Source organism: Lentinus tigrinus, assembly GCF_003813185.1.
Source record: "Lentinus tigrinus ALCF2SS1-7 unplaced genomic scaffold L226scaffold_50, whole genome shotgun sequence".
Taxonomy (NCBI): domain Eukaryota; kingdom Fungi; phylum Basidiomycota; class Agaricomycetes; order Polyporales; family Polyporaceae; genus Lentinus; species Lentinus tigrinus.
In genome coordinates this window covers 31,157-56,436 of record NW_027137959.1, presented here as the reverse complement: position 1 = coordinate 56,436, position 25,280 = coordinate 31,157, and the positions used below count along the sequence as shown (strand labels likewise).

Below are 25,280 nucleotides of genomic sequence, written 5' to 3'. Positions count from 1 at the left end.
AAGACATCTGGAAGACATTGCCGACCGGGTCACACGTCTTGGGACGGCACGAGGATACCCTGAGAGGACAACTAGGAGCCTCATGTCTATATTTCGGCGCAGGGTATTTGCAAAGGCCCAAGGGAGCACCGTGATAACTATACTTGAGTTATGCAAAGGCAACTAGTGTTGTGGCGCATTTGGGGAAGGCATACGCGGGAGGCTCAATTCACTCGCGTGCCGTGACTTCACCATTGGTGATAATCGTACCGGCTTCGGGTGATAAGCTCCTTTGAGAGCATGCGAATCAGGAAGGAATGAAGGTCCGGTGCGAGGACTTGACACATACCCGCGTGAACCGATGATGCCTGCAGCTGCACATAGCCGGGAACTGACGCCTGCAGGCTGCACGACTAGGAATTGTGTGCATTCCAGTCATCACGGACAGTGCGATACAACGTCGCGGCGCTCTCGAAAGACTCGTGAATGAAACCATGGAATGGCGATGAGAACGATTGGCCGTGCAGTCGACTCTCCTGACAGAGTCAACGGAGAGCCGACTGCAGAAATGAGTAGTGTGTCTTCCAGGTATCTTCTACTAGGCACGTCATATTCTTCGTACAGGCGCGGCGCCATAAATGCAGTTCCAAGCTACATGACAAGCCTGGAGGATGGCCTAGGAGGAAGGACTAGGGAAAACTGCGAACGCACCTCGTAAAGTGCCTGTCCCCGCTTTTCTCTACAAAACTGCACTATCCCTCTGCGCGTCATGTGACACCATGTCGATAGGGTACATGATACGGCATTTCTGTACGTTCTTGAGAGACGATAGGAACCGTGCGGAGCATTATTTTGAGGACGAGATGGTGGTTGCTGTTCAACGAGAATGCGCGCGCTGCCACTGGCGCTGGCGCCGCATCTCCTTGTCCGCGACCGCCACACATTGTGCCTCCGAACTGAGACTCTCGTTCTCGCATCGTTCTGGCCCATTCGAAGGTGTTATATGTCGGTTGTGCAAGCTCAGACCGACTCCTGGGGTGCCCCAGCAGTACGTGGACCCCAGCCGTAGCTGCGACCCAGTCTGTAATCTCCGCAGGCACCCGCCGCCACCACGACATCGCGAGCACTGTCCACATCCAGCACTGTGCGAGATGACTGGGACGACGACGACGATGAGCAGGAGGAGAAGGAACATGACCCGCAAGAGGTGTGGGAGGAAGCGTGAGTGGACTTCAATGACTTGTACCGTGGACATCGTCTCGACATCCGTCCTCGTGTCGGTTTCAGAAACAAACGAGCACCGATGCCAGAACTCGTGATGGCTGGGTCGAGCACGAGTAACGCTGCAGTTTCTCCTCCACCTGCGGCTTTCCAACCCGTGTTGCGTATCCTGAAACGACCTACCGCCACCCCGACCTCATCTTCATCTTCCACGCCACCGCCAGACCAGGACGCGTCGAACTCATACGCCGCCCGAGAGGCTCGGTATCAAGCTGCTCGCGATCGCATATTTGGTGACAGCAGCCCTCCCGCTGGGTCTTCCGACCAGCAAGTCACGAATTCGAGAAGCGGCCCGAAGAAGGCTCCTCCATCGGTGCAGATCGCACGAGAGCCAAAGGGACCTCCGGCAGCACAGTCTGGCTCAACATCCCCCGACGGTCGAGGACAAGGCGGAGACGCGAGAGGCTTCGGTGCGAGGCGAGGGAAACGGAGAGGGGGTGCATCTGGGAAGCCCTGAGTACTTGAGTACCTGAGTAGCCGTATACCTCTATTTTTCGCTCTTTGTTGTACTGCTGATCATACTGGGCTAGAGCGTTGTAACTACTATCATCCTTTCTTTGCTAAACCTCGTCGTCCAGAATGTCCACTTATCCCCTGTGGAAATCTCTCGCTACGCAGGCTACGAGCATAAGCCGCCAGAGCACTCATGCTACTGTCGAGGTTATGTTGAGTCAACATCCAAGGTACGCTCACCCATACCGTTGACACCATATGCTGACCTCCGCTACCAGGTAGTACTATAACCCAGTGCGGATGCCTATTCCGGGACCCCCGGAGGATCCTCTCTTCTGGCTAACGTGCCTGACAGATGAATGCTTCGGCACTCGAAATTTCACCGCTATTACTGCACAGCTCTGCCAGCTATCCGGATGTGAGTCGCATGAAGACGCGAAACACTTTCAGCAGGCAATCCACCCAATCGGCTCATGTCCATCCGTACACGCATCTTCCGGCCGTGTGAAAACACCGTAAACTACATCCATACAAATCATCGCTTCCATGTATCCCGTCAACTTTTGCTGCTCCGCACATACACCTGATACAGGTCGTGTGTACCCTACCCGCTTCCTGCGGGTGGACTGCCATTCTGCTGTCTGCAGCTCATGGTGCTAAACCTCTGTGGGTACGACCCCTCCCAGGTTATTACTTTTCTTGCAGGGACACGCCTCGGAGTCATGCCATTGCTCCCCTACCGCCGTCCTTTCCCCGGCCTCGTCTCTCAATTTCGCATCGAGTTGGTTCTTCTCTGACGGCCCCGATCCCGCCATCAGCGGAATTAACCTCGAATCGAGGATCGCCCTGGGACCCGACCGGGCGGAATCACATCGCACCTCCACCTTATCCTGCATCATATATACGCAACCTTCTCTCGCCCGCTGGTCTCCTACCATTCGGTCCTGCTTCTTCTCCTGGTCACTATGCTCGACAGTACGTCCCCCAGCTGGGCCCTTCTTGCAATCCCTGGCCTGCTCTTAGCCTTGCTGTGGTGGAGGTCTAGGACGCGCCACTCCGATCTCCCGCTCCCGCCTGGCCCGCCGCGTCTACCAATCATTGGGAACGCCCTCGGTGTGCCAACGAAGAATATGGAGGCGACGTTCCGGGCCATGAACGAACAATACGGTACGCCTAGTAACTTCACGTCTCATATGAGCAAGGCGCGCTGACAGGAGTGTCGTCGAACGTGCACAGGCGACGTAGTGTACCTCGACGCGCTTGGGCAGCCGATGATCATCCTCGGCTCGCACGAAGCAGCGGTGGATCTTCTCGAGAAACGCTCTGCGATCTACTCGGATCGGAGTATCTCCACCATGGCTGAGCTGTGCGTACCCCTGATCCTCACCTTCAATGACTGTCCGCTTATATATCTTCACTTCTAACTTCAGATGTGGCCTGGACTGGGTTCTGACGCTGATTAACTACGGACCGTGGTGGAGGCGGCACAGACGTACCTTCCACCAGTTTTTCAACCCAACAGCCGTACAGGAGTACCAGCCTTCGCAGAGGCGTGAGGCGCACAAGTTTGTCTTGCGTCTGATAGAGAGGCCTAAGGACTTCGTGCACCATATTCGACAGTACGTCGCTCTTATTTTTCTGTCGTACTCCCGCCTCATCTCCTCGTCTCTTCCTTTTGTCCCTGGCGACTTGAACACATCCTTCGTCCCTGCTACTTGTTCTCCTACAGCCTTTTCGGCTCAACAATCATGCGCATTACCTACGGTATCGAAGTCGACGAGCCAGGGAACGAGTCCTACCTCGCCCTCGCTGAAGAAGCACTTGCGATTTTTTCGGCCGCCACTGTCCCAGGAAAGTACCTCGTCGAGACGTTTCCCGTGCTCCGACATGTCCCCGCGTGGTTCCCTTTCGCGAAATTCAAGCGCGAGGCGACGGCTTGGAGGGCGAAACCGATGGAGGTGCTGCATCGGCCGTGGGAGGTTGCTGTGGATGCGATCGTGAGTGTCTTTTTGTACTGTGTTTCATCCAGTCCATGTATTGTTCACTAAATGCTAACGCGACGTACAGAAGGAGGGCACTGCTCCACCGTCGATGGCTGCGACGCTTGTGGAGAACATATCCCGTCTACCTCCTGACGAGGTGAAGGATGAGGAAGATGTCGCACGGCACACAACCGCAGTCGTCTACGGCGGTATGTCACAGCTTCCCGATGAAGTTCAAGCCGGTCTATACTGATCATACGTCCACGTCACGGTTCACCCAGCCGGTGCCGATACGGTGAGCTCCTCTCTGTCAACATCGCACGTAGATATACTGAACAATGTGGCCACCTAGACGCTCTCAACAGTGCAAACTTTCTTCCTCGCGATGGCCTCAAATCCAGATGTGCAGAAGAAAGCTCAAGAAGAGCTAGATGCTGTTATCGGCCCTGCCCGTCTCCCCGAGTTCTCCGATCAAGACTCTCTTCCGTATATCAACGCACTGATCAAGGAGCTCCTGCGCTGGCGGTCGGTCGTTCCGCTCGCTATCCCGCACCGCTCCGTTGAAGAGGATGAGTATCGCGGGTATTGGATTCCGAAGGGGTCGATCGTGATTGCCAACGTTTGGTGGGACCCATCTGACCCTCTTCCGTGCACGTGAATCTGACGGCAGCGTAGGGCGTACTCGCGCGACCCAAGCGTGTACCCGGATCCGGAGGCATTCATGCCCGAACGGTTCCTCAGGGACGGGAAGCCGAATCCGGACGTGCGCGACTCGGCTACGATTGCGTTCGGATATGGACGTCGGTGAGTAATCGTGCACTAAACCTGATTTCGTCCAATCAGGCTCGGTACGAGGACGTTAGCTTAGTGCTGATGACTGGCACGACAGTATATGTCCCGGGCGACACTTCGCTGAGGCGTCACTCTTCATGATCGTGACGACGGCCCTGCATACGTTGTCAATCAGCGCGCCCATCGGCGAGGACGGACGGCCAGTACGTCTGGAGGGTAAAATGACGCCGGGGATCTTGTCGTGAGTGTTGTCTGCAGTCTCGAACTATATGGAGACTGATATGCGGGGCATGCACAGGTATCCTGAACCGTTTGAGTGTGTGATTGAACCGCGCTCTCGTTTAGCGGAGACACTTATCCGCACGAGTTGCTCTGAGTCGTCGTAGAACAAGACCTGCATTGGCTCCCGCAAATGAAACGCAAGAGGGCTAAATGTCATATGCCAACACACATTGGTCCAATTGGAATATAAATAGGTCCTACGATAGAAGATCCATACGCCCGTTGTGTTATGATTCTAGGGCCCCGGAAGCTGGGCGTTTCTGTCCCGCGCTCAGAAGGTTTTGGTCCTGGCGCGATAGACTTCCTGTCCGCCTCATCCAAGAAGTCCAAATCTTAATTGACAACTCACCTTGTAATTTTCAAAATTGCATGATATAGGTCCTCATAGCCTAGAAAAAATAGCCAGAAGGTGCCCAGTGGGGTAGGATGAAGTGTGCAGGGCAACTGACGAAGGAGTGGGGCTGATCTAGGAGACGCTGGCGGGGAATTGGCGTGTAAGCGCTGGGAAATTAGGTCGTTTGGCGCGGAAGAAGGTCACTTTCATCGAGGCTGAGGAGTTGCTACGGTTGAGCGTACACGCAGCGGAGTATTTTTCCAGGTATAAGATAGCTTATTAGAGTGTACAGAAAGAATTTCAAGAATAACGGAGGCAAAACGGAGGAAATCGAGGCAGGACGGACAGGCGTGCTAACGCGCGAGAGCAGGTACTTATCGAGGGGACCAATGTACTATTACGCCTGGCATATAACCGTTTTGCAAATGAAACAGCATAGTATTACAAAACAATGGTTGCAAGATGGGACTTCTCACGAATGGTTGCATCGAGAAAGGTAAGGAACCGATTTACACATCATCCTCCTACAAAGCGTCAGGACTTCCACCTTTCAACTCGCCCGTAGTCAGACGTGTGAAGTCGATATAAAGATCTTCGGGGAGGCTCAGGGCGAACGCCTGGAAGCCGTTCTTGAGGTAGTCCCGGTGGACCGAATCATCGGGCAGCGTCCACCGGTACTCCCGCAGGAGCATGCTGACGAGGACACGCTGCTCGTACATGGAGAAGTTGCGCGCTAGACACTTCCTCGGCCCAATCCCGAACGTGACCCAGCTGCTCGGCGTCGACTCTTTCTCTGCGTCGTCGAGGAAGCGCTGCGGGTCGAAGACGTCCGGGCTGCTCCAGACGGTCTGGTTGTGGTGCGCCGCGCACATGTTGAGGACCATGGGCGTATTTGGCGGGATGGTGTACGGGCCGATCTGCACAGGTGTGTCGCAGATGCGGGGCAAGGTCGCGTTGGAGGGGGTGTTGTGGCGCATGGACTCGCGAAGGACAGCGTTGAGATATGGCGTGCGGAGGAAGTGGTCGACGCGAGGGTCCTCATCGCCTAGCACGGCCAGGACTTCCTCACGCACCTTGGCCTGGATCTGTGGATATCGGGCCAGGAAGTAGACTACTGAGGAGATAGCTCCGGCGGTGGTGTCCTGTCCCAAAGCTTCGAATGAGCGCGAGAGCAATGTCAAGGCATAGATACGTACATGGCCGGCAACGAACATAACGATGCAGTTGTCGCGGTACTCCACCTCCGTCATGTCAGGCTCCTTGAACATGTTGGTGAGGACGTCGTTGCCAGGGTTCTGCCGCTTCTCCACCATGATCTTGCACATGTCGTCGACGAAGCTGTCGATCATTCGCTGCACACGCCACCGCGGCAGCCACCTCTCCAGCACAGGCAACACGACATACGCTGGGCTCGCAATGGCAGCCATGACCTCCTGGTAGCGCTGCACGAACGAGCCCAAGGGCTTCGTGAGCGCCTCAAAGTCGTAGCCTACGACCCCGCGGCCGAATGCGTCGAGCGTGTATCGGTTCGCGTAATCATCCCAGCGGACTCGGCCGCCGTCCCCGACGAGCGATATGACCGTGCGCGCGAGGTCCGCGAACATCCCGACGGGCATTGTCTGCTGGATGGCAGTGCGAACTACGCGGAGGTGGCGCTTTGCCATCTCGCCGTTGGACATGAAGACGTTGTCGTTGCCGATGAGCCGCCACAAGAGCATGTCCTGCGACTGGCGTTGTTTCCAGACATTGGGGTTCTCCAGCAGTTGCTTCCCGAGCTGTGAGCCCTGTATTAGCACCTTTCCCAAAGCAACCTTGTAGCGACTTACCTTGGCTTCGAGCACTTGGACCATCCAGTCACCCAGGCAGTAAACGAGGACGACGTCCGTCTGCATGCGCCGCGCAAAAGGGAGCACCAGTCGCTTGACGCGCTGCTCTTCGACCTCGCCTGAGAAGTAGCTGAAAAGAAGAGGAAGCAAGGGAACCTTGGGGATATGCTGAAGGTGAGGAGGAACACGAAGATGTCGGTATACGCCAAAGCAAAGTAGACATGATGCGAGGAGAAAGACGTCGAGGACAGAGGGTGAGAAGGGCAAAGGATTCATGTCGTGTGTGGCCAACCGAAGACTTGGTCAGAAGCTGGTAGTATGCTATCAGGACTGAAGTGGAGTTGACACCCGTACTCTTCGTTTTGTATATGATAGGGCCGACTACATCGGACGAACGCCAAGGTATGGCAGCATTGCGTATCTGTCCAAGACATACAGCCAATCGCACCAGACCACACCAAACGCGCCGGGCGCGAAACACTGGCAGGGCGGTGCCTATCTGGCGCGACTCAACGTTGTATATGGGTTTGCGGTCTCACACCTGGGACAGTTCCTTCTGACAGACATCGCCGGAGCCTGCGCTGACCGCAGGCTTCCGAGGGCAGTTGAGACCCGCATTCAACCCGCTGGGAAGATAGATGCTCCAAGGTGATGCTGCGCAAGTACTGATATCGACCATGACCATGACGGGCGCATTCGCAAACACCATCCGGTCTCAACTGTCCAGGACTCTGCCGAGATAGGCTGGCTCGTGGTAACGCGTTTGGATCATGTTTTTGCTGAACATGCCTCCATTGACCTTTTCTTGTAGGGCGTGCATGCATGGGATTCGAGGGAAGCGATGATGGAGGACGGGAACAAGATGTCAGCGTCTATTACGCTTGTCCTCGCCGCGCGGACCTGTCCGCCCTTGAACTTGAACTTCCACTCTCAAGTTCCAGCAACTTGACTACACCTGCGATCAGCACGGTATACTCGAACATTGAAATAAACTTAAGAGATGGTACGCGTAAAATACCTGTACTTGTTGCAAATCAGCAAACACAACTCAGCTCGGTGGGCGTTCGGAGTTATTGACAACGGCTTTGCGTTACTGTAGGCCCGGACATGCTCGGATACTGGTACATTGAAGAGGTGAGTGTATCTTAAAACAGTGTGAGATAGGGCGTCATTCTGAACTATATCGACTCGGCGTATTGGGCTCACAGATGCATGTGAACCGCCTCGCATGGCGCCTCGAGGAAGTGCCGTCAATCCCACAAGTTTAGTAGTGTTCCCTCGCTCGTACGGCTACCAACCCCGTTAGGCTGTGTAACGGTTGCGCATATTCACGGAACTGGAGTTAACACGAGAATGGAGTCTCACAATACTCGAGAATGTACCCCAAATGACCGCAGAGGTTTCATGAATCTGAAGCTCCTATCTACACGCCCTACTTACGCCGGACTGTCCTCCTCACCCGTCCAAATGCATCCGGGCTTGCAAGTCCGTGTCTAGCGGAGCGAAGAGCGACTTCGTCTGACAGAAGTATAATCGAACGCGAATGATCAAGAGCTCCCGGTAGTACCTCCCGGTGCCACTATGTACGTTTCCCTAGCAATGAATTTCCGGGTGCTGGAGGAATTCACGGTGATCTACAGGAGCGCTCGTCTATTTCGATGGTAGGAATCTGTAGCCGTTGCAGAAGGACGACAGAATAAGAGTCGATAAATCAGGTATCAGTAGCGGTCCAAGATGTCAGTTGGAGTTCCTGTTCTCTCTGAGTCGTGCTCGACGTGGCCACGACTCGATGCCAATGACAGATGTGATAGACATCGTCTCAATTATAAGCTCGGTAGAAATGCATTGTCATCATTGCGCAAAGTTGTGTACACCAGGATATCGTACAAGATTCAGAAACGTGGCTCTCTCCGCTCACGGGCCCGGAGCAATTGGGGTGGAAGACTTGACATACTTCGTGTGTCCGGCAGCGAGCACGAAGTAGTTGGGACGACCGTCTGCGGCGGCGGGATCGGTAGCGAAGTAGTTGTACGGGAACCCCAAGGAGAACGGCACGGCGTCCTCGAGGGCCTTGATTTGCTCTGGAGTAAGAACGATTTCGAGGCCCTGGCAGAACCCATGTCAGTTCAGTCTGAAACGAGGCTCAGTGACAAAAGTTCTCCCACGAACCTTCATGGCCTCCTCCAGCTGAGCAGGACTGCGGCCGCCGACCATCGGGAACACGTACGGGGCCTTTAAGAGGGCCCACGCAACTGCTACCGACGCAAGAGTTGCACCTTGACCGACCTCGCGGGCTACCTTCTCAAGCGCCAGGCTGACCTTCTTCTCCTCCTCAGTCTGGGGAGTGCCGTAACGAATCGCGGTGCGGCCCTTGATCTCAGCTGCGGTCTTGAACTTACCCTGCGTTTGCCTGAATGTCAGTGAGATTTTATAACTACCGAGAATTACTGACCTGGCCAAGAAGACCCCATGGAACGATACCCATCCCCTCCGCGCGGCACATAGGCAGGATCTCCCGCTCGAGATCGCGTTCCTTGAGGTTCCATGCACCTTGATCTGCCGGAGGGAGATGCTCAATAGGTAGAAATGAGCACATGGAGTAAGATACGCACAAAGGACGAATTGAGCCATCCCATGCTCACGAGCGTAGTCGTTCGCCTTCGTAACGATCCAGGCTACGGGAGATGAGTCAGTGACATTTTGACAGGATAGCTACGACCGTAACTTACCCGGAGTATCCGAGATGCCGAGGTAGAGTACTTTGTTGGCCTTCACGAGAGAATCCAGGGCTTGCATGACCTCCGGGATGGACGTCGAGTAGTCCCAGCTAGGGTACTGTCAGCCTCAGAAGCTTTATGCGTTAGAAAGCACTCTTACAGATGCAGGTAGAGGATATCGAGATAGGTCGTCTTCAGCTGTGCGAGGCTTTGTTGGACCTAGCTGAAGCGTCAGCGCAATGGCTCCTGAGGAAGGTAAGTATGCTGTTTCTAACCGTGAGCAAAAGACTTTTGCGATGGTTTCCCTGGTAGTTAGCCTGAGGATGACCCATTTCATCAGGCTCACTCGTTCGCACTCTAGTCGTACATCACATACCTTTATCTTCACCTCCGGATCGACATTCTTGATTCCAATGGTGTACTTCGTGGCGATTACCATTTGGTCTCTGTTGCGTCGCGCGGCCATCCACTCGCCAAGGATCTCTTCGCTCTGGATAATGGCATTAGCATCCTTACCACCCTGCGAAACCGGATTTGGCTTACTTCTCCTTCGTTGTAATTCGTGGAGGTGTCCAAGAAGTTTCCCCCGTTGTTGTAGTATGTGTCGAGGAACTGACGAGGTAAGCCACTTAATCTCGAGCTGTTGAATTCAATACGAACATGCGTACCTCGAACGCCTCCTCTTTGGTTGTTCCTGCTCATGGATATAATCAGTCACGCGTCAGTCTCCGCAGATCTTCACGAAGGCACTCACCGCCGGCCATGGATTCGCGCCAGGCCTGACCAAGGGACATAGTCCCGAGACACATTGGCGAGACGCGCACTAACAGTGAGAAATTTCGTAAATCCGTATATCAGGATCAGTGCACAGCCCGAAACTTACCACCCGCCGACGGGGAAAGCAGCTATCCAAAGTATCTTTCAGCAGATGGAATGACGATCTGTGGGAACAGGACTCACACGGTAGCGGCCGAGCTCCCTGGCAGGCTGTGGTTGCGGCGTGACAGCGCTCATGGTAGAAGTCGCAGTTCGCGAGTAGTAGCGGGGTCGAGGAGAGCAAGGGCATAGGTTGAGGATCAGGTTATAAAGAAGGGGTTCGGGTCGCGACGTCACACGCCTGGGCTTGCTGGGTTCGTCTTCGCAAAACATCACAGCAAGCGCCTGCAGTGAACCTTGGATAGCACAGAAGTATCCCAACTCAGCAGGGAATAGTAATGAGCCTGCGGAGACTTGGCCGCGTGGCCCGAGTCGTGTCCACAAGCGGCGCGCCGAGGCGTTTTGAGAGAGGTGCCCTTAAGACTCAAATATACTAATGGAAGCTGAAGGCGAAGCATCTCCGAGTCATATATCATGAGAACTCAGAAGAGACACTCTCTACCCAACAATGAGGGTCCAAGCGCAGTATTTGGGTTCAGTCACTGCGGTGCTTGGTCGTCCGCGAGAGGATCTTCTACTGGTAACAATAATTGGTTCCCTCCGACTGGTCGGACAGGTCTCCAGTCAAACCACCGGTAGCATATCCGCGTTCCCGCGATTGTCACCCCAAATCCGCAATAGACGCGGCATCCCGCTGCCTGCTCCAGAAGCAACGCCGAGCGGGTTGTCCGATCACGCCGCTCACGGGCTCTCTACAGCACGCCAAACGCTCACAGATGTAGCGGGTGCAGACCGTATAGGAGCGTCGAAGACGCAACCAGTGCACTAGCGCAAGTTCATTGCGGACGATTTCTCCACTGAACTCTTCGTCGCCCGAAACATGGGACTCACCTACCTTCACGACATTGCGCTTACTCTCTCCCTGCTGCTCGCCACGGCCGTATATCGTTGGACATCCGTCCCGCCGGACTTACGACACATCCCGAAGGTGCCCATCTGGCCGCTGATATGGAGCTACTTGTCGGGCGAGGTTGAGGAGCGGCGCATCAAGCGCATCATCTTGCCGTTTGCACGGAAAGCGGATGCCGATGTCGTTCTAGTGTTTGTCCTTGGTCAGTGGATGGTTCATGTGCTTGATGCAAAGGTGTGTGGTGCCGTAACACTGATAAACTGCGAAGGGTGTATACTTACGATTGGCGTAGGCGGGGAAGCAGTTCATGGAGCACCGCGCAGTCCGCAAGCAGAAGCAGCCCGAAGAGATGCTTCTGTGGCGCTTGACAGGTCGCCACAACGTCTTCACGGCCGAGGGCGAGATGTGGAAGAGGCATGCCAAGATTGTCCACGAGGCCTTGTACCGCACGACGCCCATCGAGCAGTTCGCGAGCCTCGCCCGGAAGACCTTCGCGCTCATGGGTAACGGCGGTCGCATTCGATGGAGTGACTATACGCACCGATTCACCCTCGACGCCGTCGGTACGACCGTCATGGGCTACGATTTCGAGGCCCTGGACAAGCCGGAAGGGCCCTTCGTGAAGCAGTACCACGAAGTTATGGCGGCTATCTCGAGCCCACCATACATCTTCCTGCCCTCCTTAGAGCGTTGGCTGCCGCGGAGGAGAGTGCGGCAGATGGTGGACGCCTTCGTCGAAGAATTCCGCCTGCTGTTGGAGCGTAAGAAGCAGGACCCGGGGAACGACATGATCACGTACATGTTCGAACACCCAGATATGACCGAGGTCGAATTCAGAGACAACGTCATTGTCACCTTCATGGGCGGACATGTGAGTATTGAATATATTGTCGTCATCCGACGAACATGCCTGACGACACTTATAGGACACTACGGCGGGTGCTTTGTCAACCGTCGTCTTCTTCCTGGGCCATTATTCCGACGTTCAGGCCAGAGCCAGACGAGAGATCCTGGACGTTATGGGTCAGGAAGAGCCGCGAATGGAGCATTTCGCGAAAATGCCGTACCTGAACGCCATCATCCGCGAGTCCATGCGCTACAACAACCCGTCCAACGTCACTATCCCCCGTGTCGCCGACATGCCCCTTCAAGTCGGGGAGTACGTCATACCTCCCCAAACGCCTATCGTGTTGAACATGTGCGCAACTCTCCATAACCATACCTCGTGGGGGGACGCGGACAGATTTGACCCTGATCGGTTCTTACGCTCAAAGACTGGCGATGACAGCAGCTGGATTCCATTCGGGCTCGGACCGCGTCAGTGTCCTGCACGCAACTTCTCCTTGTACGAGCAGAGAGTCATGGTTAGCATGCTACTGCAGCGGTATCGGTGGACTGTACCTGAGGATACCATCCATAGAGGATACATCAGGAACGCATTTTCTCCGTTCGCACTGAGCCTTCCCTACGACGTAGAGATTGTGTTCGAGTCACCGCCCTAGAAGGTGACTTCCCTGGTATGCAGTATATCTTCAATACAACCGGCGTGCCTGCAGAATCGACAGACCCAGTATTGGCGTGGCATGGGATCAGGCTGGAAGCGGATTCGGTAAAGTGCGTATTGGTGTTAGCATGCGGGGAGTCGCACAAGGCACTTACACTGGTCCTCGTTGAGAGTGAAGGAGAGAAGCATTTGCTGAAGTGTACTGAGGCTCTCCGACACTCTCCTACGGGCGCTTCGACGTCTTGCTCCCGTCCTTTGCCATCATCTGCATGCCTGCTGGCTATCATCTATCCTAATCCCTATGCTTCACCAAACATATACTTGTATCTGACATTGAAAGTGAATGGTCGCCTTGATTCTCGCTTCTCACACTCCTAGCTATACTGCAAATGGAAAAGTCTGGATCGTATCGTCGCGGTGAGGAGCAGCTAGGAATTACTTGACCAAGTATGAGCTTGGTGGGATGCGTGGATCTCTTTTTCGGTGGGACATTCTGGTGAGTCGCCTCGTAAATCATTCTTCTTCCCACCTTTCAACGGCCATGTCAGGAGTAACAAGGATCCTCTTATCGATTCTCCATCTCCCTGCTGGTTTTGTCCATCCATATCCATTGCGTCTTGTCCTCGGATGTGTGTTTCCCGGGTGACTCATCTCTTCAGACTCGCCTTCTCAGCTAACAGCAAGCGAACTCTTGTTTCCGGAATGGATCCGGCCAGGTCGGCCTTCGAGTTGGACCCGTAGGCGGCGCCTTGAGGGCCCCATGAATTCCGGTACGATAGGACCCTGGTTGGACATGGTGAGCTGATAGTTCCTGGCATCTGTTTGCGATTCAGCACTTGCTTCTGATTCATCATCCCCGCTCCTAGCGGCTCACGGGCACTGCGGCCGTTGATATTTGATACTCTATGTCATATTGGTGTGGATACCATATTGGCTAGAAGAACACTGCAGAAATATCCTCAATGTCGACAGCCCAGTGGCAAGAGTGCATTCCCCGTGAGATGCGGCTTGCAATTTTGGTTTGCGTAGGTCGCTGTGCTGTTGTATAAGGGTTGTTTTCAATGCATGGCACATGCACAGAACCTCTCCCCATATTGTCGCCCCCCAACATGCCAAACTTACCTTCTCCGTCCTCCGCCCGGCAATACGACAACATCATCGTCGACCTTGGAGATGTTCTGCTCACCTGGGCTCCAAACGAGCCCTCCGATGTCCAGTCAGGTACGATGCGGCGGATTCTCCGCTCGTCGACCTGGTTCGAGTACGAGAAGGGAGCCATCTCTGAGCATGTTTGCTACGCTACGTTGGCTTCCGAGCTATCACTTACTCCCGCCGACATCGCCGAACATGTGCGCGCGGCTCGCGCATCCACTCGTATCAATCCCGCTATGCTGAGCATGCTGCAGGGCCTCAAGGATCGGGCTGGCATCCATCTCTTCGCCATGTCGAACATATCCGCTCCGGATTGGGACGTTGTCTTCGACAAGTTCGACTTGCACGTTTGGGCTCTGTTCGATTATGTCTTCACGTCGGCCGCTGCAGGCGGGCGGAAGCCCGACCTCAGCTTCTACCGCCACGTTCTTGATGTTGCTGAACTCGACCCGCTCCGCACTGTGTTCGTCGATGATAAGATCGAGAACGTAGTGTCCGCTATGTCGTTCGGCATGAAGGGCATCGTCTTCACTACAGTCAAGGAGGTCGAGCGCTCCCTCGGTGCCCTCCTACGGGACCCTGTGGTGGACGCGAGGCGATGGTTGTCCAGCAATGCCAAGCGACTGTGGTCCATGACCAATACAGACGTAGCGCTGCAGGAGAACTTCGGCCAACTTCTCCTCCTCGAACTGACGCAGGACTGGAACCTCGTCGACGTCGTACGCTCCCCGAAGCTGAGCAACTTCTTCAGAGGTAAGGTCGCATCCCGTGTCGACGTGAATTTATGCTCAAACTTCCGTAGGCAAAGGTGTCCTCACAACTGCCGTCTTCCCTGACGATCTGGACACGACGTCGATCGCATGCACGGTCATGGATCACTACACCGTGGAGGTCAAGAACGACATCATGGACGAGATGTTGAGGTGCAAGAACCAGGATGGCATTTTGCAGACGTATTTCGACGACACACGTCCTCGCATTGGTGAGTCTCTATTCTGGGATCTGACAATGATATGGCTCTCACGGAACACTCGGTTCTGTAGACCCTGTCGTATGCGTAAACGCATTGACCTTCTTCTACCTCAACGGGCGCGGAAACGAGCTCACCGAGACGCTTGACTGGGTCTACGGAGTCCTCACACATCGTGCTTACGAACACGGAACGCTCTACTACCACAGCGGCGACGCCTTCCTCTACTTCCTGTCTCGTCTCCTCCGCACAGCTCCCGCGGTGCGCGAACGCTTTGAAAGCCTCTTCACCTCACGGATCCTAGAGAGGTTCGGTGTTGCCGGCGATGCTCTGGCGCTCTCCATGCGTGTATTCGCTGCGTCATCCGTTGGGCTATGCGACGCGCAGGACTACGAGAGGCTGCTCGCCTTGCAGCAAGACGATGGAAGCTGGCCGCTTGGGTGGTTCTACAGGAACGGGTCAACGGGAATTCTCACAGGCAACCAGGGCTTGACAACTGCCATGGCAGTTGCCGCTATTAAAGCGTATATGGAGCTCGAAGGTACGTCGACCTCCCAGGGATCTCCGGCGCGCTATACTTACAGTGGCTACAATAGGTCGCCTTAGTCAGAAGGTTCAGAGGACGACTGATCTTTTGCTGTGATGTGGTGCTGTGCGGAGGTATCTGTCTTGTACTATTATGGTTCTTTCTTTGGCTTCTTCTACGTCGGATGTTCCATTACAGGTGGTATTGAGTTCGGTATTTATGTTACTGTCCGCGATCCGGCCCAGAGTCGGAGCTTGCAGATAGAGGAGGTTTCATCATGTTATCCGATGGATAGAAGACAGTTTCCGGCAGCATGCTTCCCGGAGAATGAAGAGCATGAGGGCGGCTCGCTCGTGGACCCAAAGATGATACCCAAGAAGAGACCCCCTTCGAAGTTCGATGTCTCGTTCAACCTCGCCCATGCCGCATTCAGTCACACATCTACTTCTGAGATTATGCCGTGACGTGCCGGAGACCGCGAGACAGCCGCACCCGTTACGTATGGTGTCCACATCATCCAGAATTGTCCCGAGTACGCCGGTGGTCGAGCGCTAGCTGTCGTCTCTCACTTGCCTCAGACCTCTCGTGACGTGAGCGAGCGAGCCTCGAAAACCTCCAACTTGTAGACGCATCGCTCTGAGTCCTATTACCGTTTCACACTCTCACGGATACAGTCGGCGTCGCGAGCCCATTACACCCACCGCACTTTGCATCGTAATGCACGAACGCCTCTCATACGTCACTGGTTCAGACAATGCTTCCTTCTGGGTTCTGGTTGTTTCTCTCCTCGCACTCCTGCTCGTATGGAGACTCCGAACTAAGGCCCTTCCACTTCCGCCGGGACCCCCTCGACACTTTTTTGTAGGAAATGCCCCCGACCTCCCTCGGAAGTTTGGACACCTGGGTTTCGACGCATTGTGCAAGAAATATGGTATGTCTTCACGGACGTTTGCAGTCTACACACTCATGAATCTGGACAGGCGATATCGTCTACCTCGATGCCTTTGGTATACCGTTGATAATACTTGGAACGCAGCAGGCGGCCCTTGACTTGCTGGAACGACGCTCTGCAACTTACTCCGACCGGCGATTTTCCGTCATGGCAAACTTGTAAGGCATTGTTATTCACCTCCCCGCACTGGTGACTGAGCTTTCTCAGGACTGGTTTCTCATGGTTTTTCGCGGTGAACCCGTATGGCCCCAAGTGGCGCAAAGCACGACGGGCCTTCCTGGAGACCATGAACCCGAATGCTATACCGCAGTATAGATCTGTCGGAGAGCGCGCTGTCAGGAGATATCTCCTTCGGGTACTCGAAGAGCCAGACAAGTATCGAAGCAATGCACTGTAGTGAGTGTTCCGTGATCATCTTGACGATTCTTGTAAATTGATGCGTGTTGAACAGCATGTACAACGCGACGATCATTGCGGTCGCGTATGGCCTGGATGTTCACGCAAAGTCCGAGAACCACAAATACGTCAAGATTGCGGAGCAGACGATGAAGTCCTTCCATGAGGCCTTCACTCTGGGCGGCAGCCATGTGGAACGGTTTCCAATCCTGAGGCATTTCCCGTCTTGGTTTCCACTGGCGGGCTTCAAGCGTAAGCTTCCTGAGTGGAGCGCCGATGCGCGCAGATTGAGGGATGAGCCTTGGGAGGCAGCGATGACAGCCTTGGTATGCCTTTCCACTAACACTCGGCTGCATGTCACTTCTAACAGCTTGACGAATCCCCCTAGAATGAAGGGAGGGCGACGTCGTCTATGGCTAGCATTTTGACTGGAGATGCCAACACCGAGGAAGAGGTTACCATCGCTAAAGGCGCATGCGCATCTGCGTATGCAGGTATGTATTTTTCCGTTGACTATTGGGGGATCTCTAATGTATTATTTGTCGCACAGCTGGTGCCGACACCGTACGTTTCGCACGACTGCCACAGCATATGTGCTAGACTAATTCCTTAACTGCAGATGTTTGCAACGTTCGCAATGTTCATGGCCGCAATGGTCCTATTCCCAGAGACCCAACAGCGCGCCCAAGCCGAACTCGACTCCGTTATTGGACCGGACCGCCTTCCCGACATCCGCGACAAGGAGCAGCTGCCCTATCTATCTGCGCTCTTGGTCGAGGTCTTCCGCTGGCAGCCAGTCGTCCCAACAGGCGTCTCTCACCTCGCCATGGAAGAAGATGAGTACAGAGGATATCGCATCCCCCGCGGAGCAGTCATTATCCCGAATCCCTGGTACGTCCCCTACAGCATTTCTGTTTACTCGCCTCACTTTCAAACCATCATCTCGGCAGGGCTTACTCGCGGGATGCTAACCTATATCCGGATCCGGAGGAGTTCAGGCCTGAGAGGTTCCTCAAAGATGGAAAATTGGAGCTCGGCGATCTAGACCCTTCGACGTCCGTGTTCGGCTATGGGAGAAGGTTAGCAACATTTCGTCTTGCATTTCTATCTGCCCACTAATGAGAATTGTTTGTAGGATTTGCCCCGGGAGACACTTCGCGGAGGAGATGGTGTTCACCACTATCGCCTCCCTCCTGCACTGCTTCGATATCTCAGGCCCCAAAGACAAGGATGGCCACCCCGTCAAGTTCGAGTTGAAGTTCATGAACGTGTCGCCAATGTGAGGAGTCTTGGTTAGTACCGCAGAATCGTGTGGCTCACGATGTTGTTTATAGGCTCCCAGAAGAATTCGAATGCAATATTCGCCCACGGACCGAAGCCGCTGAAAGCCTCATACGTGCAGTCTGTTCCGAGTCCGAGCTCGCCGAGATGATCTAGAATAATTGAGCTTGCATGTACTTCTTGTATGCTGTGTGGAATGGACTGGATGTAAAGTCTGAGATCACTGAGTGACTAGCAAGCCATCCCATCGCAGCTTCAGGCGGGCATCGCCCCGAATTCTGAATAAATAATAGTATTCATTGGCAGACGTGCGACTGCAGCGACTATGGACAGCAAACACAGCAGATGGTCAACACATAACTACATACACTCGTACAATGTTCAGTTGGCAACAGAGAAGGTGGGTTCAGTCAAAGTCGTCAACCGCTCCAGATTGCTCTTGGTCTCCGATACGAGCTTCCCGGAATCGTTGTTAGGGGCATTCAGAGAGCCTTCCGTCTGTGCAGCCGTGGTGTCCGTCCCGTACCCCGTGGAGTGGCCAGAAGGACCGGAGCCGAAGACCATGGCGGACTTGAGGGTGTACGTGTCCTCGTGCTGCGTGTACCCACTGTTGACCGCATAGACAATGACGGTAGGCACGATACCCTGTCCAGCGCAAGGTTCCCCGGCACATTAGCTCGGTCTCTTGGAAATAATGAGGCAATCCTCGAAACAAGTACTCACGGTGATCTGTGGCATGATCTCAAAGACAATGTATAGAGCGTTCATACCATTGCCGTCGTCCGGAGCGAGTCGGAAAAGCGTGAACTCGGTGATCTTTGCGGCAGCAATAATCGCGCCGGACTCGATGATGAGCAGCAAGACTCGAGTGTAGCGGTTGCTCGTCTGCAAGCCCATTGCCTTAGGTTTCATAGTGATGTACCTACAGAGACAGCTGTGAACGGCGGGGATAATACTGGAAGATGCGTAAAATTGACACATACCAGATGCGAGACGCTATGGCAGATGTGACTATGATGTTCGTTGCCATTGACATGACGAACATGGCTATGCCCCACGGAACGGTCGACGGGATGGTCGGATCAGGCAGAAGGTAGTGCGACACGGAACCATACCCTGAAACTGTAGTTGCGAGGAGTATCAGCACACTTACAAGATGCAGCGCACCAAGTTTCAGCACGTACTGAGTTCCCCAAAGGTCATAATAGTCGGAAGTACCGACACCCAGTAGTTCTTGCCCCAGACTACATGAAGTCGCCAGACGACAACCATGTCCCCAACGAACAGCTATCTCAGACTTGTCAGTCGACCAAAAGTGATACAGAGGCAGTTTGTACATACGCTCGTAATGTAGATATAGTCCTTGGCAACGTTCAATCGGACGGAGACATTAGCGAAAAAGGCGATTGGCCCGATGGTGTCGCGGTAGAGGATGAGACCTTGGATCAAGCGCACGAGGATCAGGGAGACGTGTGCCGTCGCCAGGACATATCTGAGGCGTTATCAGTAAAAGACTGCAGTAGAATGTGTTTGTACGACATACAGAAGCACGATCGAGAGCGTTGTAAACATATTAATGCCTTGGCGGCGCCTCTGGTAGATGAGGCGAAGCGACGCTCCGAACAGGAGGGTGTACAGTCCTAGTGGCTTGTCAGACATGAGCAATATCCTACAGTATAGAGTACTGACCCCAGAAGAAGGAAGCCAACCAGCCGCCAACGAGGTAGGACTCGTCCATCGGGAAGTATGCGGGAGCCATGACTGTTCACTGAGCGTTGAGGGGCGGGCGAATGGGGGTGCGAGGCGCGCAGGCCGATATAAGAGGCCTCAAACCACCACATTTATGCCGCAGGGAATCGCGGGGAGCCTGGTTACATCGTATCATCAGGGTCCAAAGCAAGATATCTATCGTGAGCGGCTAGAACGCGGCGAAATTCTGCTCTTAGGGTTCTGTTGAACGCCGCCTCGTGTTCCCGATCATGATGCATTCGGAAATACTGTCTGCTTTCTGGACAAATGGTTAGATTTAGCAGACCCCTCCCGGTGTAGAACTCTCAGAAATCACCTTCTTCCCGCACGCACTGGCAGGAGCTAATTAGTATATTAACTAACGATGACGACGGACTACGTGTAATCCCCGCGCGGCATGGCCCGGGCTTACGACCATGATCATCCTTCACGGATCTTGCTGTATCCTTGCGGTCGAGTCGGAGTAGAAACGACGAAATATCGCTGACGGTTCTTGATGATCCTTATGCTCCCTTGTTTTCAAGTCGCCGGCACTACTAGACCGCCTCTCCTGTGTTCTCATGAGCCTACAATAGTTGACATCGCGGGTGGTGTAAGAACCGCAGGAGCATGATGTACCTGCTACCTCATCAACAACCATGTCAATTGTGGTCGGCGACTGCGCGGTGTCACAGGGCTGTCAAAGAAGAGTCCTCTGGGCGCATAATCATGAGAACCGGTGGTTATCACGAGTGGGGCGCTACGATGAAACCTACCGTGACATTACCGCTGAAAAAAGGGGGAATGGATGGGCAGGTAGAGCCCCGGACCCAGTTCACGGGTTTAGAACGACTTCTCTCCAGAGAAGCTGCAGCAGAATGAGGACTCGCTGAGGAGCGCGCTTTCGCACGAGGCTCCGTTATACGTACTCACCGATGACCTCACAATGACCGGGCGTTGAACAAAAGTGTACCGGATCGAGGTCTCAGATAAGCAGTACAAAATATACATGAGCGCATGAACACTATGAATAGAAGCACTCGTGCGAGGTAGCGTTAGCACTCACCGTGGAGACATCAAAATTGTCGGCCAACCGTCAGGGGAGGATCTTATTGTGATCCAGCGAGGTATGACCTTCTACCCCAAGAACAGCACATTGAGACCTTTCACCAGCAATTCGTACTAGAGAATGTATCGAAGAGGTTGGCTGCATCCAGCCTGAGGGGAATGAATTCGGAGTGGGTCAAGTTCAATCTCGGTTGAGGATAGCTTACAGGCGCCGGACCACGTGGGAGCCCACGTTCTCCGTCTTGGAAATGCCTGCTAGCTTCCTTTGTCTTGTACTACCACTCTGTACCTCTCTACAGTCTGTACGACCTGTCATTCGGACTCACAGCCGTGGAAGACTCTCTACCTGATCTCGTTCTTCGCGACTCTTATCCTCGTCAAGCTCCCCACCTGGTTCGTCTGGTATCTCGTGCCTTCACACCGCCCGCACCACACCTGGACGATCAAGTGGGCTCTCATAGTGCGGACGATACGTGAGCTCTGGACGCTTGAGGCGGATGTCGATGACGAGAAGCAAGACCCCGACGAGGAGGTGCCGGACAGCAAGCTGACCGATGATGCCAAGTTCGTTCGTGAGGGTGAAGGGCAATCGGGATCCTGGAGGAGTTTTTGCGTGGAGATATATCGCGTAGCTGAGATGACCAGCGTGCAGCCCACAGGCATCGCTGGATACAGGCTCCTGAGGAAGAACTACGGCTGGACAGGGCTATTTTGCACCTACTCGGAGGTGCTTTTGACGTGAGTCCTTCATTTTTCGTAGTTGAGATTCCAACTTGCCACAGGTTGGTACTGCCGACCCCTCCAACACCATTTCGAACTTGACCGGTGGCCTCCTGGAGCACATGCAAACGGTCGAGCGCACCTTCGCCGTTGACTACCGCTCGACCGCGTCCGCACCCAATCCACCCGCAAACCCCTTCCCCGCTGCAGCATTGGACGCACTCGCGGGCTACCGCTACCTCGTGCACGACGCAGGGTTCGCGCCCGAGAACATTGTCGTCGCGGGCGACTCTGCAAGTGGAAACCTCGCACTCGCCCTCGTCGCAGCCCGGAGAACTGTTCGCCAAGTACGCGGTCGTGAGTCTCCTTGGGCCGATGGGCTTCGACGTCGCGCAGACGCACCGTTATATTTCCCCAGTTTCGCTCGACTGCAAGCCCGAGACAAGACTCTTCGCTGCGCTCCTGGAGACCGTCGTTGCGCGTGCAGATGGGGCCAGGGTCGTGCAGGACATCCCTTCGGACCCAGGACATGACTTTCTGGTGTTGACGTGGCATAACCCGGAGCGGATGGAGGTGCTGAATCCGGTCAGGTGGATTGACATGGCGTAGGATGCGGGTTTTTCTGGCCTCAGCACTCAACTGATTACGCTAGGCCGTTCCAACTCATCTAGGATTCGCGACCTGTAATTGTGATATATTACAGTCATTCCCCTAGCCCCGGATTGCACCACGGAGTCAGACTCGATCTGGTCTCGACTCTCAGATAGGTCTGTGGACTGAGCAATGCATCTGATACACGATTGCGAATAAGTCCTGGAAGAGGTTCAATGCGTCTTCTACGCCCCGCTTCTGTGTTCGAAGTGCAATCCTGTTGACTGTTGAAGCTGATCGGTTAGCCGCGGATGGAAGATTGTCGCGTTGGGTGGAACGCTGCACACAGCTCGGTCCAGTCTCATTCCGAATCCACGTCGGGGCAATCAAGACGAAGGAGGTCTTACAGTAACCAGTCTGAGTTAGTATGAGTGCAACTACGCCCAACTTGAGCGTGGGAACCTGCTTTCTTCTACTGCTACGGCGCGTCGCCCAAGCCGCCATGCGTCTTCTTCTATACTTCTTCCGTGATGCAGATGCACAGCCAAACAGAGGGCATGCGCGTCCGCTCAGTATACGAGAGTTGGCTTGAATTAATCGTATGCCGTAGAGCGCTGCCCCTCGAGCAACGTTACGGTGAGCCCTTGCTTCTTACCATCCGAGTCTCCCCCGTCTGATGGCTCTCAGCTTACCTGTCTACACATCTCTGGACTGAATAGAAGGGCTGGAAGCGTAGGGAAGGTACTCGTACTTCTCGTCGTCTCCCCGTTGCAATTACACCACCCCACATCCTGTCTGAGTCTGCTTCGCCTCGCCTCCCGATGCATGGGCTGCTCTCTCACGTTGAGGACAATGCGTCCGTCTTGACATTCGGGCTTTCTATCCTCGTGTTTGCAATCGTATGGAGCAGTCGGCGGAGACACCTCCCATTTCCTCCAGGCCCGCGACGACGGTTTCTGATAGGCAACATACCCGACATCCCCAGGGAGTTTGAACATTTGCACTTTGACGCTATGAGCAAGAAATACGGTATGACCTCTTATCTTCAGTTATGTGGAGTATGTAGCCTAATGACACTTCGTAGGCGACGTCGTCTACCTTGATGCCTTTGGTATGCCCCTGATCCTGTTGGGAACGCAACATGCAGCAACGGACTTGTTGGAACGGCGCTCTGCCAAGTACTCAGATCGTAAATTCTCCGTCATGGCGGACTTGTAGGCATTCCATCTTTCTGGTAGACACGTAGCTGACGAGTTCCTCCAGGACGGGATTCTCCTGGTTCTTCGCAGTGAACCCTTACGGTCTCAAGTGGCGCAAAGCAAGGCGCGCGTTCTCGGAAACCATGAATGCAAACGCTGTGGCCCAGTACAGGTCGGTCGGGGAACGCGGAATTCGAAGATATCTGCTGCGACTACTCGAAGACCCCGAGAAGTACAGGAGCAACGCACTATAGTGGGCATAATCTTTACCTGCGCTCACAACCTCCCATGTACTGATTGATACATGCCCGTCAGCATGTTCAACGCCACTATAATTGCAGTTGCCTATGGCTTGGACGTGCACGCAAGTTCTGAGAACGACAAGTACGTCCAGATTGCCGAGCAGACGATGCGATCCTTCAACATCGCGTTCACATTGGGGGACTACCATGTGGAGCAGTTTCCGTTCTTGCGGCACCTCCCGTCGTGGTTTCCTTTGGCGAGCTTCAAGCGCAAACTTCCAGAGTGGAGTGCCGATGCACGCAGGTTGAGAGATGAGCCCTGGGACGCGGCGATGAAAGCACTGGTACGCCCCTCGGTATATTTCTGCCTTATCACTGACAGAGCACTGTCCACGCATGCTAGAATGAAGGGAGTGCTGCACCATCCATGGCTAGCATCTTGACTGGAGATGCCAACACAGAAGAAGAAATCACGATTGCGAAGGGCGCATGCGCGTCCGCGTATGCAGGTATGTGTCCTTCCAATTATTGCGAGACTTGTTTCAACTGAGACCTCTCCCACATAGCCGGCGCTGATACTGTACGCCCGTCACCCCCCCAATTGCTCGGTCGATAAGAGTACTGATCTGGCATGCGTTATTCCATTTCAGATGTTCGCAACGTTCACTATGTTCCTCGCAGCAATGGTCCTGTTCCCGGAAACTCAACGACTCGCCCAAGCTGAACTCGACTCCGTGGTTGGAGCAGACCGTCTCCCCACCATCCACGACAAGGCACAGCTGCCCTACTTGTCCGCGCTCCTGGTCGAAGTTTTCCGCTGGCAGCCTGTTGTGCCGACAGGCGTCCCCCACCTTGCGATGGAGGAGGATGAGTACAAGGGGTACCGCATACCCGCCGGAGCGGTGATAATTACCAATCCCTGGTAGGTCCCACGTATGTCACCATGGAGCGGCTTGTACGAGTGTTTCCGCAGGGCCTACTCTCGCGACCCGAACGTTTACCCCGATCCAAATGAGTTCAAGCCCGAACGGTATCTCAAAGATGGCAGATTTGATCTTGGGGAGCGAGACCCCAGCGCGTTTGTCTTTGGATACGGGAGAAGGTAAGTAATCAGTGCGTTCCTTCAGTCATGTCTTGTACTTATCGAGCACGACATGCTCTCAGGGTCTGCCCCGGGAGATACTTCGCAGAGGAGCTGCTCTTCACGACCATCGCGTCGATACTGCACTGCTTCGACATCTCAGGGCCACATGACAAGGACGGTAGCCAGGTCAAGTTCGAACTGAAGTTCATTGATGTGTCGCCCTTGTGAGTCGCTTTGCCGCTCGTCGCGATGTCGCTGACGGGGTTGATGATTGTGTTGCAAACGTGTAGGCTTCCGCAGGAGTTTGAGTGCCACATCCGACCACGTTCCGCCACAGCGGAGGGCCTCATACGCATGATCTGTTCGGAATCCGAGCTTACAAGTATCAATTGAAGGGCTTTTCACTGTGAATGCAGATTGATTTTGATCAGTACC

The 25,280-nt window shown here is 54.4% G+C and overlaps 11 protein-coding genes across 11 annotated transcripts; 7 read left to right on the top strand and 4 right to left on the bottom strand.

Annotated features, from left to right (window-relative positions):
* Positions 1-982: 982 nt before the first annotated feature.
* Positions 983-1,717, top strand: L226DRAFT_575791 (uncharacterized protein; the record flags this gene model as incomplete). Its single annotated transcript, XM_067685248.1, has 3 exons — positions 983-1,027; positions 1,076-1,200; positions 1,267-1,717. 3 exons carry the CDS (start codon positions 983-985, stop codon positions 1,715-1,717), a joined length of 621 nt encoding a protein of 206 aa, XP_067529733.1.
* A 738-nt stretch (positions 1,718-2,455) lies between these two features.
* Positions 2,456-5,250, top strand: L226DRAFT_303775 (CyP450 monooxygenase). The gene is made up of 10 exons (XM_067673722.1): positions 2,456-2,880; positions 2,950-3,079; positions 3,144-3,332; positions 3,443-3,710; positions 3,781-3,904; positions 3,977-3,990; positions 4,048-4,319; positions 4,371-4,499; positions 4,585-4,728; positions 4,786-5,250. Exons 1-10 carry the CDS (start codon positions 2,679-2,681, stop codon positions 4,871-4,873), a joined length of 1,560 nt encoding a protein of 519 aa, XP_067529732.1. The 5' UTR covers positions 2,456-2,678; the 3' UTR covers positions 4,874-5,250.
* A 112-nt stretch (positions 5,251-5,362) lies between these two features.
* L226DRAFT_540004 (cytochrome P450) lies at positions 5,363-7,346 on the bottom strand. The gene is made up of 3 exons (XM_067681790.1): positions 6,930-7,346; positions 6,300-6,878; positions 5,363-6,245 (listed from the first exon to the last, which is right to left on the bottom strand). The coding sequence occupies exons 1-3, from the start codon at positions 7,203-7,205 to the stop codon at positions 5,628-5,630; spliced, it is 1,473 nt and encodes a 490-aa protein (XP_067529731.1). The 5' UTR covers positions 7,206-7,346; the 3' UTR covers positions 5,363-5,627.
* Positions 7,347-8,843: 1,497 nt separating this feature from the next.
* L226DRAFT_472196 (norsolorinic acid reductase) lies at positions 8,844-10,660 on the bottom strand (the record flags this gene model as incomplete). The annotated part of the gene is made up of 13 exons (XM_067676447.1): positions 8,844-9,035; positions 9,099-9,329; positions 9,382-9,485; positions 9,542-9,604; positions 9,659-9,756; positions 9,807-9,865; positions 9,922-9,963; positions 10,023-10,136; positions 10,190-10,258; positions 10,315-10,343; positions 10,401-10,469; positions 10,530-10,551; positions 10,607-10,660. The coding sequence occupies 13 exons, from the start codon at positions 10,658-10,660 to the stop codon at positions 8,844-8,846; spliced, it is 1,146 nt and encodes a 381-aa protein (XP_067529730.1).
* A 603-nt stretch (positions 10,661-11,263) lies between these two features.
* Positions 11,264-13,006, top strand: L226DRAFT_540001 (cytochrome P450). Its single transcript, XM_067681789.1, has 3 exons — positions 11,264-11,666; positions 11,725-12,303; positions 12,359-13,006. Exons 1-3 carry the CDS (start codon positions 11,403-11,405, stop codon positions 12,932-12,934), a joined length of 1,419 nt encoding a protein of 472 aa, XP_067529729.1. The 5' UTR covers positions 11,264-11,402; the 3' UTR covers positions 12,935-13,006.
* A 174-nt stretch (positions 13,007-13,180) lies between these two features.
* Positions 13,181-13,824, bottom strand: L226DRAFT_540000 (uncharacterized protein). Its single transcript, XM_067681788.1, has 4 exons — positions 13,803-13,824; positions 13,653-13,732; positions 13,485-13,565; positions 13,181-13,432 (listed from the first exon to the last, which is right to left on the bottom strand). The coding sequence occupies exons 3-4, from the start codon at positions 13,545-13,547 to the stop codon at positions 13,229-13,231; spliced, it is 267 nt and encodes an 88-aa protein (XP_067529728.1). The 5' UTR covers positions 13,548-13,565; positions 13,653-13,732; positions 13,803-13,824; the 3' UTR covers positions 13,181-13,228.
* Positions 13,825-13,829: 5 nt separating this feature from the next.
* On the top strand, positions 13,830-15,754 carry L226DRAFT_303590 (HAD-like protein). The gene is made up of 5 exons (XM_067673721.1): positions 13,830-13,961; positions 14,017-14,841; positions 14,891-15,070; positions 15,132-15,599; positions 15,655-15,754. Exons 2-5 carry the CDS (start codon positions 14,046-14,048, stop codon positions 15,699-15,701), a joined length of 1,491 nt encoding a protein of 496 aa, XP_067529727.1. The 5' UTR covers positions 13,830-13,961; positions 14,017-14,045; the 3' UTR covers positions 15,702-15,754.
* Positions 15,755-16,301: 547 nt separating this feature from the next.
* L226DRAFT_472192 (cytochrome P450) lies at positions 16,302-18,369 on the top strand (the record flags this gene model as incomplete). The annotated part of the gene is made up of 9 exons (XM_067676446.1): positions 16,302-16,515; positions 16,565-16,694; positions 16,744-16,932; positions 16,988-17,258; positions 17,321-17,440; positions 17,552-17,823; positions 17,883-18,011; positions 18,068-18,211; positions 18,267-18,369. 9 exons carry the CDS (start codon positions 16,302-16,304, stop codon positions 18,367-18,369), a joined length of 1,572 nt encoding a protein of 523 aa, XP_067529726.1.
* A 420-nt stretch (positions 18,370-18,789) lies between these two features.
* L226DRAFT_441669 (uncharacterized protein) lies at positions 18,790-19,972 on the bottom strand (the record flags this gene model as incomplete). The annotated part of the gene is made up of 7 exons (XM_067674825.1): positions 18,790-18,858; positions 18,937-19,135; positions 19,191-19,335; positions 19,398-19,500; positions 19,555-19,705; positions 19,757-19,853; positions 19,903-19,972. Coding segments are annotated over 7 exons (834 nt in total), but the record flags the coding sequence as incomplete, so codon positions are not given.
* A 1,285-nt stretch (positions 19,973-21,257) lies between these two features.
* Positions 21,258-22,410, top strand: L226DRAFT_616992 (uncharacterized protein; the record flags this gene model as incomplete). Its single annotated transcript, XM_067686974.1, has 4 exons — positions 21,258-21,281; positions 21,338-21,736; positions 21,792-22,086; positions 22,148-22,410. 4 exons carry the CDS (start codon positions 21,258-21,260, stop codon positions 22,336-22,338), a joined length of 909 nt encoding a protein of 302 aa, XP_067529724.1. The 3' UTR covers positions 22,339-22,410.
* A 731-nt stretch (positions 22,411-23,141) lies between these two features.
* L226DRAFT_472115 (cytochrome P450) lies at positions 23,142-25,238 on the top strand (the record flags this gene model as incomplete). Its single annotated transcript, XM_067676438.1, has 10 exons — positions 23,142-23,349; positions 23,405-23,520; positions 23,567-23,772; positions 23,835-24,105; positions 24,165-24,270; positions 24,328-24,341; positions 24,412-24,683; positions 24,735-24,863; positions 24,926-25,069; positions 25,136-25,238. 10 exons carry the CDS (start codon positions 23,142-23,144, stop codon positions 25,236-25,238), a joined length of 1,569 nt encoding a protein of 522 aa, XP_067529723.1.
* Positions 25,239-25,280: the final 42 nt, after the last annotated feature.

What these genes read in the sequence shown, in the direction of transcription:
- L226DRAFT_303775 (XM_067673722.1), top strand. Translation starts at nt 2,679, where the DNA reads ATGCTCGACAGTACGTCCCCCAGCTGGGCCCTTCTTGCAATCCCTGGC. An exon ending in ATCTCCACCATGGCTGAGCT is followed by an intron (nt 3,080 to 3,143) that starts GTGCGTACCCCT and finishes TTCTAACTTCAG; the next exon opens with ATGTGGCCTGGACTGGGTTC. An exon ending in GCGTTCGGATATGGACGTCG is followed by an intron (nt 4,500 to 4,584) that starts GTGAGTAATCGT and finishes CTGGCACGACAG; the next exon opens with TATATGTCCCGGGCGACACT.
- L226DRAFT_540004 (XM_067681790.1), bottom strand. Translation starts at nt 7,205, where the DNA reads ATGAATCCTTTGCCCTTCTCACCCTCTGTCCTCGACGTCTTTCTCCTC. An exon ending in TCCAAGTGCTCGAAGCCAAG is followed by an intron (nt 6,879 to 6,929) that starts GTAAGTCGCTAC and finishes CAGGGCTCACAG; the next exon opens with CTCGGGAAGCAACTGCTGGA. An exon ending in TTATGTTCGTTGCCGGCCAT is followed by an intron (nt 6,246 to 6,299) that starts GTACGTATCTAT and finishes GCTTTGGGACAG; the next exon opens with GACACCACCGCCGGAGCTAT.
- L226DRAFT_540001 (XM_067681789.1), top strand. Translation starts at nt 11,403, where the DNA reads ATGGGACTCACCTACCTTCACGACATTGCGCTTACTCTCTCCCTGCTG. An exon ending in TTCATGTGCTTGATGCAAAG is followed by an intron (nt 11,667 to 11,724) that starts GTGTGTGGTGCC and finishes CGATTGGCGTAG; the next exon opens with GCGGGGAAGCAGTTCATGGA. An exon ending in TCACCTTCATGGGCGGACAT is followed by an intron (nt 12,304 to 12,358) that starts GTGAGTATTGAA and finishes CGACACTTATAG; the next exon opens with GACACTACGGCGGGTGCTTT.
- L226DRAFT_540000 (XM_067681788.1), bottom strand. Translation starts at nt 13,547, where the DNA reads ATGGATATGGATGGACAAAACCAGCAGGGAGATGGAGAATCGATAAGA. An exon ending in TAAGAGGATCCTTGTTACTC is followed by an intron (nt 13,433 to 13,484) that starts CTGACATGGCCG and finishes GAGGCGACTCAC; the next exon opens with CAGAATGTCCCACCGAAAAA.
- L226DRAFT_303590 (XM_067673721.1), top strand. Translation starts at nt 14,046, where the DNA reads ATGCCAAACTTACCTTCTCCGTCCTCCGCCCGGCAATACGACAACATC. An exon ending in CGACACACGTCCTCGCATTG is followed by an intron (nt 15,071 to 15,131) that starts GTGAGTCTCTAT and finishes TCGGTTCTGTAG; the next exon opens with ACCCTGTCGTATGCGTAAAC. An exon ending in AGCGTATATGGAGCTCGAAG is followed by an intron (nt 15,600 to 15,654) that starts GTACGTCGACCT and finishes TGGCTACAATAG; the next exon opens with GTCGCCTTAGTCAGAAGGTT.